Source organism: Balaenoptera physalus (assembly GCF_965194825.1).
Source record: "Balaenoptera physalus genome assembly, chromosome: 4".
Taxonomy (NCBI): domain Eukaryota; kingdom Metazoa; phylum Chordata; class Mammalia; order Artiodactyla; family Balaenopteridae; genus Balaenoptera; species Balaenoptera physalus.
The window spans coordinates 132,262,785-132,276,200 of NC_138891.1; the positions used below are offsets into that span (position 1 = coordinate 132,262,785).

At 36.8% G+C, this 13,416-nt stretch overlaps 1 protein-coding gene across 1 annotated transcript; it reads right to left on the minus strand.

Annotated features, from left to right (window-relative positions):
- Positions 1 to 372: 372 nt before the first annotated feature.
- On the minus strand, positions 373 to 12,620 carry KRTAP7-1 (keratin associated protein 7-1). Its single transcript, XM_082460660.1, is given in 2 exon segments — positions 373 to 3,633; positions 3,637 to 12,620. Coding segments are annotated over 2 exon segments (261 nt in total). The 5' UTR covers positions 3,772 to 12,620; the 3' UTR covers positions 373 to 3,507.
- Positions 12,621 to 13,416: the final 796 nt, after the last annotated feature.

The window sequence follows — 13,416 nt, forward strand, 5'->3', positions numbered from 1 at the left end:
TAATATATAAAGTATATATTATTATATTATATATATGATTGTTATATATTGTGTAATATATTAATATATAATATATATTAAATATATATCTCATATATATGATAGAGTGGAGAGATGGATTTAGAGTCAGATCATCCTTGGCTAGCTATAGCTTGACATTTTCTTTACAAATGAATGATGCAGCCTAAAACAAATTAAACTTTTCGACACTGGTTTCCTCTTCAGTAATATAGTAGATAATGAAATCTGCCTCAAAAAACCTGTTATTGTTTTATTAAAATTATCTTTTGTTGTATCTGTTACATAATTACTACAGGAGAAAAAGAGATAAGTTTTTGTTGTACTTAATCCTTGCTTGTCCCTCATTACAGATATTTTTCCTTCCCCTTCCCTAGAACCCATTAAATTATAGCAAAGGCTGGAAGCCAACAATGACAGAGAGAATTGTAGGGACAACATCAATTGAGGGGAGATTAACTAAAGGTCTGGATGATGGAAAGGAGATGAAGGGAAAACAGAAAGAAGGAGAAGCTATGAGAGGAGGGCACTACAGCAACAGTAAGCTGATCTTCCCTTCAATTTCCCAGGGAGGATTGGGCCTCAGAACACTAAGAAAAATACCAGGATTGGGGTTGAAACAGAGATAAGGTGGTTAAATGAAAATCTCGTTGAAGAACAGGGCGGGGTACTAGGGCAACTTGTGTTGTCACTTGAACTTTAGAGCAAAACTTTAGACCTTTATACACTTAAACTTTAGATCTTTACGCATTTGAGGACTTCATCCAGCCTAAACGTCAGCCACCCCTCTCTTACCCTAAAGTGAATTCTGCCTGTCAATGAACTTTTCCACCATACCCAGAGCTCCAGTGCAGCTCGTCAGTGTGTCATTATTAAATCTGAAAGAATGACTGACAATCATAACAATGACTGTTATAACATATGAGAGGATAGAAATTAGCATATGTAGCAATGATACCATAGCAATAAGTACACTTAACACCTGTATCATACTTTCTTAATACCAGTCTTCACCTAAGGGATCTAGCACTTCCATGACTGAAGGAGAAAAGTTCAAGATGAGCCTGGAATATCTTGTTGAGCCAGAAAGGAAGGCATTGATCAAACAGCAATGGGGGCCATTTCTGAAGGACAAAGGAGCCAGCATGAAGATGTCCCCTCTCTCCAAATCTGGGACAATTTGAGCATCAAAATTAATAATAATAATAATAATGGATGGTAACACATTGAGTAAAATAAGAATCCTCAAGCCCATATTGATATAGATATTGATACTAATAAATAAGCACACAAAAAATAAGTGGGGAGAAGAGAAATTTCTTTCTTACATAGAATGCCAAATAATAAATATAGAAGGAATTAGAAAATTAGAAAATTGTGAATGATGGATCCTAAAATAGTGGGTGAAAGTTTGATAAGGAATAGAATATTTACATAGTGTCAAAGTATCAACACAAATTAATTATTAATTACAAAGGGAGAAATAGCAAATTTGCAGTGAAGAAACGTGAAGGACACTATTTTCATCAAGTGATCAAGGTAACCACCAACCAAATTTACATGAACCAACATAAAGTGTCTCTTGATACAATGCAATGAAAAGGATACAGCATCACTTCTATGGCATTTCTACCAAAAAATGCTAAACATGAATCTAATCATGAGGAAAGTTGGATAAACCCAAATCAAGGGATATATATAAATATATATATACATGTATACCTTATTATAGGCTGTCTCGTATTTTGGGTCCTTGTAAGGAAATGAGTCTTTGGATAATCATTTATAACATGTTAATTGACATAAAATAGGAGACTATTAAATTTCCTGTAAATATTGAATAAAGTATATTTAACTCTTGAGGGTCAGAATTGTGTTTTATTTATCTCTCTGTCCCCAAATTTTAGGACAATGCTTGGTGTTGTAGCTACTTGGTGAGTGTCTGTTGAATGAGTATCTCTTGAAGATAGTCAGTGTCTCAGGCCAGAGATTGCTGCAGGTTTTTACAGTGCCTCAAGTTTTAACACAGTGTCCAGAGCCCAATAACTTCATACATAAATGAAGTTTATATTGGACTCTACAATATTTTGCACCCATAAAGCAGAGATTTAACAAACCAATGAACAGTTATTGAGCATCTTCTCTGACACAGGCAGGGGTGCAATAAATACTTGATACATGAATGCATGAGCTTTCATTCAAACAGAGCAGAGGTTTCTCAGGAAAGAAGATAAGAAGCATTTTCTAAGTGCAGACCACGTATCATTTCAAGTGCTTTTGATGGCAACTATCATTCCAAAGAATAAATGCTTCATTTTTAATACAGCTATATATATAATCAGAGGTGAAGAAGGTAGGAAAAATAAAACCCATCAATCAAAAAGGGAAAAAACTACTACGTGATTTTAGCTGTCGGCTTCCCTTTACTGACCAAATCTTAGAACGTGTTAAAAACAGAGTGTCATAACTCAGTCCATTTAGTGAACTTTTTCCAACAGTTTATGGAGTTCAAATCTCTCTAGACTGTGTTCTATAAACAGCAGGAAAAGGGGAAAAAACAAGATGGAATTGTGTCACTAATGAAAGGAGGAAAGAAATGTTTTTTAACATTCAACAACTAAGAAATGTTCCTGTTTATAATCAGCATAGAGAAACACTAACAACTGTGGTATACAGACTATACAGTTGACTCTTGAACAGAGTGGGTTTGAACTTCAAAGGCCCACTTATATGTGGATATGTTTTAATAGTAAATACTATAGTACTACACAATCCACAGTTGGTTGAATCCACAGAGTCAGAGAGAATCTCAGATACAGAGGGCTGAACATAAACTATACATGGATTAACCCCTGCATTGTTCAAGGGTCATCTGTATTTGGATTAAATTTAGGACTTTTTAAAGGAATTTTTAACAATTGAAAGCTCAACATAAAGGGACAAAATTATTAGGCATCACCCTATCTTGGTGTACAGTCTGAAATCAGAATAAGATTTGATTGAAGTTCACCATTACATGTTGAAAGTGGTTGATGAGTACAAAAAAAACCAAACAAACAAAAAAGCATCATAAAATAAACAACCAGAACAAAAATATTTGTGCTAAATGAATTTGATTTATTGAGACGAACAGCAAAACCCCTTCCTACTCACACCTAATTGTAATGCATTGATGTTGATGTAGAGTTTAATGATACATGGGCAGAGCGACCATAAGAGACAAATTGCCTGCTTCACTAGTAAAACTTCAGGTATATCAGAGAAATGTATCTTGCTTTGGCTGTAGATGAGTATCAGTTCAGCATTTTATGCCTGGATGACTTGTTCAGCATCATCAAAGACCAGGATTTCAGCAAGAAGTCAGCGAGAAGATGGAAGATGTATCTTTCAAGCATATCTGGAAGCAGGAAGACAGACTTTGTTTTTCAGGTTGTTCTGTGCACAGAGTAATGATCGAAGAGTCCTGTAGTCATCTGGAGCCATGGTCCATCAGTAAGTGCTGTAGCCAAAGCCAGAGCCAGAGCCCCATGGCCGGCAAAAGCTGCCACCGTAGCCATAGCCTAGGTTGCTAATGTTGCTACCACCAAAGCTGTAGCCCAGGGAGCTGTAGCCATTTCATCCATAACCGTAGTTCAGGGGAGAGCCCAGGGGCATGACGCAGTTCAGGAGTGTGGCTCTGAAGGTCCTGTGGAAATCGGTTCCATAGCAAGGATTACCTGGGAAGTAGCTTCCACAGCAGAAATAATGAGTCATGGTGGCAGGAGTTGAGAAGGATTTGGATAGATTGCAAAGAGCAAGTTACCCAAGAATGAATGAAGTTCTCGTCCTACACAGGGCCTTTTATACCTTAAGCTGGTGGGCATGCAATGCTTGCCTAGACATCTTATGATAAATTTGCATAGATAATTCTATAATTGCTAATAAAATGCATATAAAGGAACCCACACACTCACTGCCCACATTTTTGTTGGCTTTTCTATTTGCAAAGGAATGTGTCATATCTTCAAAGCCAGCGGCCATCCTTGACACACAATTGAATTCTTTTCATCGGTGTTCCATGGTTTAACCAGTGTTCTGATTGCATCATGTGAGGCTCTTTAAATCCTCTGATTATAAACTCCTCCCAACTGATTTAGCTAAACTAAAAAAAGCTTTGGCAACCATGTAAACACTTCTACAGCTTCTTGAAATTCTCTCCATATGTCATTCAAAAGCATTGGTATACCAACTGTTTAATGGGTATGGAGTTTTTTTGGAGTAAAGAACATTATTTGGAACTAGAGATGGTAGTTGCAAAACATTGTGATGTCCTAAATACCACTGAATTGTTCACTTTAAAAATGGGTTATTTTATGTTATGTGAATTTCATCTCAATACTTTAAAATTTTTAAAGCATTGCTATAGAAATCCATCAGAGCAAGTCTTTTTACAGAGGCTGTAAGAACACTAAATAATAGGATAGCTATGGATAACGTAGTAGTAATTTTCATGTATTTCATTTATGAGCATTATCCTTGTTAACATGTCTTTTTTTCCATGGAGAACATACAATCTTTGGTTGTAAATCATCTTGAACATTGCCAAGCTGTCTTGTTGTGGAGTTGCCACACTGGGGCTGAGTGGAATTGTGCCCGATTTAAAGTCATGTTATACCATGCTTGGTTCTTACTGACTCCTAGTAAAACAAGCTTGGATACCATGATCCATTATGAAATACCAGTTATATTTAAAAGCACAGCACTTACTTCTGCTCCCATTTTGCAGAAATATGTCCACTTTTCATGACAAAAGTAAACCAGAAAGAATTTGAGCTCAGCAAACTAAGTCTATTCCAATTCAAATGTTTAGGAAAGAATCGTTTTTATACAGCCTAGATTCTCTGAAAATAGATAAAGAAAACTTCCTGGATACCAACTCCTTTTGTATATTCCCCCCTTAATGGATAACCATAGAGCCCAAAGGGCAAAACTAATTATTCCAGACATTTCTCTGTTAAAATTCCTCCTCCCTGAGGTTCTCTGACCCAAGAACTTCCTACAGGTCATATAATTTAAGTTTGGACATTTTTTTTTATTCTAAAAAGTGATTACATGTTATGAGAGTGTATAGTTAGAATCAAAAAGATAAGGTCTATTTTCAAATTCAATTTTTAACAAAAGGAATGAATTAAAATAAGAGGCTGTATCCTCAAGAGTCCAAATTATATAAACTCTACATAAGCTAATCCAGAAAACTCAAAAATATGTGTGGGAGTCACAGAGGGCAGAGGTGACTGCTCTCATTTAATTGTGACTGTTCGGTGGTTACTTGAAATTTTTTACTTCTGATTCTACCATGCAATGACTTCTGAACCTGTAATTTGGATCTACTGCCACCAGGTGGCAATGTTATTTATTTCAGTTAGTCTGAACTACCGGATTGGAGATGGAGGGGTCTCAAATGTAAACAGGCAGAAAAACGCCCTAAAAAACTTGTTTGAAATTCAGATTTCCAGAACTATCCTCTCCCTCTACCACCATGAGATCCTGGAAATCTGTATTTCTAATGAGTATCTCAGGTGATTCTGATGAATAAATCATCCTGATAAATTCTGGACCAGTCTTTCATGAGATTTCAAGGACTCTGTCTTTGCTTGGCTGTGTGAAATTGCCCTGAGCTGCTTATTTCTCTTTGACAGGCATGTTCAGTGTCAGTCACAGGTGACCTATTCTCTGGGTGATAGAGATAATTAAAGAAAAAACCTTAGTTTGTCTTTTCCATTCCCTTGTGCTCTGTTTCTTTTCTCAGGTCACACCTGAATAGAAAGGGAAGTAACGACAATGTGTCCAGGCATATTTTACCAGGAGGTAAAACCCACCTGAGCTGACCTATGAATCACTTATCCCCAATTACAATTAAAAAAAAAAAAAAAAACTCTTTTGCTTGTTTTTTATTTTCCTATCTCCTCTTAGACTTTCCCAGAGAAAATCCTTAGCCAAGTATTTGATTCAATATTTTTTATTTTAAATATTAGTAATAATAAATATACATGAAGGGCTCACTCTGTGCTAGGTTCTGTTCTAAACACTTTATGTATACTACTTGTTTATATATCTTACCATATACATTGTATATATATATATATATATATATATATTTATACATATATATATATTAAGAGGACTTACTATGCATTTTTTTTTGGTTGCACCACACAGCATGCAGAGTCTTAGTTCCCCAAAACCAGGGATTGAACCTGCACCCCCTACAGTGGAAGTGTGGAGTCTTAACCACTGGACCACCAGGGAAGTCCCTCTATGCACTTCTCTAAGCACTTAACAAATGTTAATTCATTTAATGTTTGCAATGATCTTATAATATGGGTATTACAATTTTTCTAATAAGAAAACTGAGGCCAGAAAGTTTAAGTCAACTTCCCAAGGTCACACAGTTAATAATCAGCAGAATCAAGCTCCAAATCTAACCCACGTAGCTCCAAAGCCATGCTCTTCCCAGTTTTTCTCTACTGCCTTTGATGTTAGTGATATTATAAAGGGTTTCAGCTTATAAAGTGCTTCAGATCACTTTATATTCTTGAACAGATCAGTAAGGAAAGGCTAGTTTTTGCTGCTGTAACAAACAACCCAAAGTCTAGATGCTTGGAGGAATCAGAGGTTTATTTCCTGCTCACACTATACATTCCCTCAGTTTGGTGGGTGTCTTAGATGGATGACATTCTCATTCAAAGACTTAAGCTGACAGTTGTCCTCTAAAATATTACTAATAGGGGAAGGGCATGTGGCAAATCACACACTAGCTTCCAAAAACTTCCACCCAATGTTGTGCATCACTGCCACACTCTTCCCACTGCACAGCCCTACCTAACTTCACTGGCCATACCAGCAATATGAATATTTAATGGGTATCTTTATCAGAAAATAATTAGGCTCTACAGTATAGCCCTTCAGCTCCTACAAGAATCATCTTTGTTTAGGCTCCAACCAGTGTCAAGTAGATATAAAATGACGGTGCTTGCCCATTCCCTCACAAGATATCTCTTACCTCAAACCCAAAGGTTTCACCTCTAACATCTAAAAAAGACATTGACAAGCCTATGTGGTACCCATGTATGTATAGTCTGGAAGTGTGGGGAGTTAATGCTCTAAGGGGTGAACCTTTGTACAAGAGAGATGGGAGTCAATGGACTGTCCTGGATAGAGTTAGGCAACTTCTTGGGAAATGGTCATATAGAATCAAGCACTTAGTTGTATTTAGCTGTAGTCAATTCAATAAAGCATCTTAATCTGAGGTGCCCACCCTTCCCTGTTTCACTTCCCTGCTCCCTAAGAAAGAAAAAATACATCAGCCCTTCACCAGAAACTTTGCTTTCTGAAGAACCTAGACCAAAACAGCATCTCAAAAAAATTCTTTTAAATATACCTTTAAATCTGCTGAGATGCAACTCATATATGATAAATTTCACTCTTTTAAAGTGCACAATTCAGTGATTTTTATAGCCTCAGAGCTGTACAACCATCACCATTATTCAATTTCAGAACAATTTCATCATCTCAAAAAGAAACTCCATCATTAAAGTCACTCCCCATTCACAACCACTAATCTAAGTTCTGTCTCTATGATTTGCCTCTTCTTGACATTTCATGTAAATTTAATCCTACTACATGCAGCCTTTTGTGTCTGGCTTCTTTCTCTTAGTATAATGTCTTCAAGGTTCATCCATGTTGTAGCATGAATCAGTATTCATGCTGAATCATGAATCATTCTTTTTTATTGCCAAATAGCATTTCATTTTATGGATGCACCATAGTTTTTTTAATCCATTCAGCAATAGGTGGACTTTTAGACTGTTTCCAATATTTGGCTATTATGATTAATGCTGCCATGAACATTTGTGTAAAAATGATTTTTAACATGTCAAAACTTGAGCTCCTAATTTTCTCCCACATACTTATTCCTCCCCTAGCCTTTCCCATCTTAGTAAATAATTCTGCCATATAATTGCCCAAAACAAAAACTTAATTCTTTTTTTCATATAATTCCTTTATCCAATCTGTCACCAGGTCCAGTCAGCATTGCCTCCAAAATACATCTCAAATCCACATACGTTTTTCTAGTCTCACTGCTGTGATCTAGTCAAACCACCACCATCCCTACCTAGGACTATTGCCATAGCATCCTCTCTGGTTTCCCTTTTCCCTCTTTTAGTCTCCCTCCACATCAGCGAAGGTAATATGAACTTTTCAAAATAAAGTGTGCTATACCCTACTTAGAAAGTCTTCAGTGATTTCCTGTTGCTCTTAGAAAAATAAAAATTCAAACTTCTGACATGGTCTGGTTCCTGTCTAACTTTCCAACCTCACTTCATCCTACTCTTCCTCCCTTCCTATGATCCAGCCACAATGGTCAACCCCTCACTGTCTGTCACCCCTGGCAGTAGGCACCTTGTCTGTCTTATGTGTGCCTAACTAATACATAGTTGAAACTCAATAAATATCTCTTAATCTCTTAAACGAATGAATGAAAGAAATAGTTGTCAGAGTGTGTGATGAAAGATGAGTATGATTTGGACAGGTGAAGATAAAAAGATATTCAGGATGAAGGAACACCATCAGCAAGGAAAGAGCAGAATTGTCTGTGTTGGTTTAGGGATTGGTGAGCTGATCCATTCAGATGGAGGAATGTACATATGGAGGGAAGTTAAGTTGAAATTTCCAGCAAATCAGTGCCATAGTTAGAGAAAGGATGGCCTTACATGCAGGGCAGGTGTGGGAAGAGATAAAGAGCTGCTACCAAAAGATTTAATTGAGGAAATGATGCAATTAGAACTGGCTTAGTTTGAATAATGGATTGTAGGAGAGAGCTATGGAGAGAGAGACACCTGTTAATATTCTATTAGAATTGTCAATTCAAAAAAATAATCAAGCATCTGAGTGAAGCTTGGCAATAAAAATGGGAATAAGAAGACAGATTTGAGTGACATTATGGAGGGGAATTGTATGGGACTTATTAGCGACGAATAAGATGTCATCTATGAAGGAAAGAAAGGAACCCAAAAAATCACTTCTGGTACCCAGGTAAAAGGTGCTTCTAGTAATGGCAATAGAGACATCAGGAGAAGGATTTTAATTTTAAAGGGGTCACTTGTGCCAAAGAGATTATAAACATTTGGAAATAAAGAAAAACAGCTTAGAAGAAAAAAGGCTAAATACAACAATCGGGCTTTCATCTTTCTTAAAGTAATACTTTAAGCAATGTTGGTAAATAAGATCCACTGGGTAGAAGAAAAAGACTGAGAACAGAACACTGGAGACACTGGGATTTTTAGGGGGATGAGGAACAGCAGAAGTCAGAGGTGTCAGTAAATGAGGGTCAGAGTGTAGTGGGGAAGTCAAGGTAACAAAGCGAACAGATGCCATAACAAGTGGGAACTTTCAAAGTCAGAAAAGTTTAAGGTACCTAATGCCAGAAAGAGTCAAGGAGGATGGAGATTGGGATCACTTCACTGAATTTGGCAAATATAGTTTGTTGATGACCTTTGAGAGGAAAATTTCAGTAAAAGAAAGGGGAGAATCTGCACTGAAAGTGATTAAGAATTGCACCAATAATTTTTTAAAATGAATAAACATAGACTATCCTTTACAGATGATGATCAAGGAAGGAAAGAAAAATGACGAGAAAAGATAGCTCAAAGGGTAGAAGGATCAAGCATTAGTTTCTGCTATGGGTGATGTATATGTTATATATATGTTTCATATATGTAATATGTTTTATATGTTATATATGTGATATATATGTATATATGTATACACACAAATATATATATATACACACACACATAAACACACATATATCACATACCCTTCGAGTAGCTCCATTGGTGCAATTCTTAATCACTTGCAGTGAAGATTCTCCCCTTTCTTTTACTAAAATTTTCCTTAATGTTAAAGCTAGAGGAAACATTGGTCCAGCTCTGCCTTCATTTTATATATGAGGAAAGTGAGATTCAAGGAAGAAAGTGAAATATCCCATGTCACACTATCAGTGTTGATTTGAGCCTAAAATCAAGGTTTCTTTAAATTTTTTAAATTTTTTATTTCTTTTATTGAAGTATAGTTGGTTTACAATGTCATGCCAATCTCCACTGTACAGCGAAGTGACTCATTTATACACACAAAATCAAGAAGTTTTGAGTCCTTGTCTATTACAGACTTGAATCCAACCAGTTTCTCAGGGAAAAAAAACTGATTCCTTTTTTGCATCTTACCTCCTCTGGTGGGCAAACCTAAGCTGGCCCCCATGACTCCTGCCTCTTGGTATTCACACCCTTGAGAAATACTTCTGAGTGTGTAGGACCTGTGACTTGCTTATAATGAATTGAACATGACTACAGTGACAGGATGTCACTTCTGTAATTATATTACATGGCATTGTAACATCTGTCTTGCTGAGAGGTTCTCTCCCTTGCTGGTTTTGATAAAACAAGTACCACGTTGCAGAGACCCACACGGCAGGGAACTCCAACCAGCAGCCAACCAAAGAAACTGAGGCCTCAGTCCAATAAGCTACAAGAATTGAATTCCACCAACAACGATGTGAACTTGGAAGTGGATCCTTCTCCATTCGAGCCTTGAGATGAAGCTGCAGCCCCAGCAGGCACTCTGGTTGCAGCTTTCAAATGAGACACTAAAACACAGAACCCAGCGAAACTGTGCCCAGAATCCTGACCCACAGAAACTGGGATAATATAAGTGTGCTGTTTTAAACCACTAAGTTGGTGGTGATATTGTTACACAGCAAGAGAAAACTAGTACAACCCACACACAAATGCGTGTACACACACACACACTCACACAAGCACAGATGCAATTTGTCACTCATCCAAAAGGCTCCAAAATGTATCTCAAATCCTCTCATATTTCTCCATCACCACTGTCACCAGCCACCAAAAGCCATTATCTCTTTGCTCTGTACTCACTGCTTCAAATTTGAGGTGAATTAGTCTTCTGCGCCCTGCATGGCACAAGGAAGAAGGGGTGTATACCAGCTGATACAGTTGCTCCTAAATAACTGTCGTCTTCATCATTGCACCAGGCTATCAAAATTGCTCCCATCTCTTCCAACAGTCCTGCATGTGACCAATCCTTTTTGCTTTCCATCTTTAAGAGATGTCTTATTTCTGCTCTCATTTGATAGCAATCTTTTTATTTTTCCAAGATTGTTATGATTTGTTCTTTTTTCAAAAAAGAAATGATCTTTTCTATCATTTCTAGGGATATGGAGAAGGAGTAGGAGGTAGGTGCCTGTGTTTAGTCTGTCATTTTGATACAATACCCTTTCCAGAGTAATTTTTGCTATATTATGCTGCTTCCCCCAAAATCCATTTATAGACATTTTTCCTGGAACTAAATTCTGGCAGGGACTTTTTATAATGGCTCTTGTAAGTACTATGCAGCCACTGCAAATTATATTTATGAAGAATATGTAATGGCATTGCCAAATTCTCACACTATAATGTAAGTAACAGGTCGGGATAAAAACTGTATGAATCTTCATCCTCCCTGAGGTGGAATTTTAAGCCATACTATTGAATGATATTCACAAGAAAAATAGAAAAGGGGGCTGGAAATGGACCTTGGGAAAGCCCCAAGAGCCAGAGAAGTAGAAAGCCATAGATATGTATATATATATATAGAGAGAGAGAGAGAGAGAGGCACTAAACAAGACTGTGGAAGTCCTGGAAGGCTTCCTGAGGTAGGACACAAGCTGATTCTTAAAGGTGAGTAGAAGGGAACCAAGACAAGTGAGCAAAGGAATAACAGGATCAAAGGGTCAATGGAGGGAAAGGAAGGGGATCAGAAAAGCATTGTAAATTTTAGGCTTTGAGACATATCCTTTCACAGAGCCTGGCGCACCAAAGTGTGCATTTTTTAATAATGAGCATTTTTAAAATATATTAATTAACTGGTGCTAACTGACTAATTAATAAAGTAAAAAAAATGTTCTGAATGAAATCAATATTGTAGCCTTTTTATAGCGGCCAAACAGGCAATATCAACCTTGAACGGTCTTGGGAGCCATGTCCTAAAGCTTGCTGCCCTCTGTAGACCGTCATCATCGTCACCGGCACTGCTCAGAGGAGCCAGGCCTTGGGCGGCCTCCAGTTCCTCCCTCACATGCAGAGTCATCTCACTTTGAATCACCCCCGCTCATTTCGTTCCAATATCTTCACAGGGGTAATACAGACTGGGACCAACAGAAAGGGACCAGGAAATATTAACTCCCAAAAAGCAACCCATCGATTCTTACTAAACACCTTTAATCTAACTTAGCTATGTTTACGAGTTACTAGTCTACCTTTCAGAGAAGAGATCGTCCTAGAACAATTGTCCTAGAACTATTATTCTTATGTGGTCTTTGGCTATTTTCCTCCTGAATTTTTCCATTCCTCAGTTTTATCAGCAAAGAACATAACACGGGATTTAGGTAAGAACGGAAAGATGGCTGTTGGCACAGTTAGTCCAAGAATATCTGCTTCCTCGGTTTCCCAAGCAGAGAAACAAACCAATTTAAAATAAATAATAAATAAATAATTTAAAAACATTATCAGGGCTCCTAAATGTCATAAAACGGTGGGCCCTAGATCACGTCTCATGATTCTATGCATTATTTTATATATGACTCAATAGAACACTTCTTTGTCAGAGCAAAAAAGTTGTAACAAAACATAGAAGAATTTTTACTATACCGGACTTAATGTCCTCTATAAAATTGAAGTTTGAAAGTCAGAAAATTTGGAGATAAGTTCAAAACCAGCAGTGAACAAGGAAAGCTCTTATCTACAGTATCATGAAAAAGATTTTTTTTAAAGTTTCGGTCTTATGATTCAAGAATAACATCATCATTAAATGTATTTATTCAGACAGTCAACAAATATCTATTAAGTATATTTTATGTAGAAAGTATTGGAAAGTCACTGGAAAGTGACTTTCCCAGTCACTGTTGAAAATATAAAGATTAAAAGATACAGTCACACATACCCTTTTAAAGATGTATTTTAAGTTGTGTACAACTTGCAGAGGAAATGTTGGTTTATCCTTTAAAAAGTTCTTAATCGTTTATCATTTGATGCCATTTGAGGAACTATAGGAGGCTATCTATGACTGAAATGGACAATCTGACTGGGACTGTAGTGAAAATAAAAACAACTCTACAATTAAAATCAGAGAGAGATCTCTATGCTGATTGGTTGGATTTTAAAAGAGAGGAAATAACTGATTTAGTTATGCTGATAGGGATTGTGGTAAAAACAAGAATAGATAAATTATGGAATTCATTGAATTTTTGTCAGAAGAATGAAGATAGTGTTAGTAATGGGCCATGATTTCTCACTCGATTGA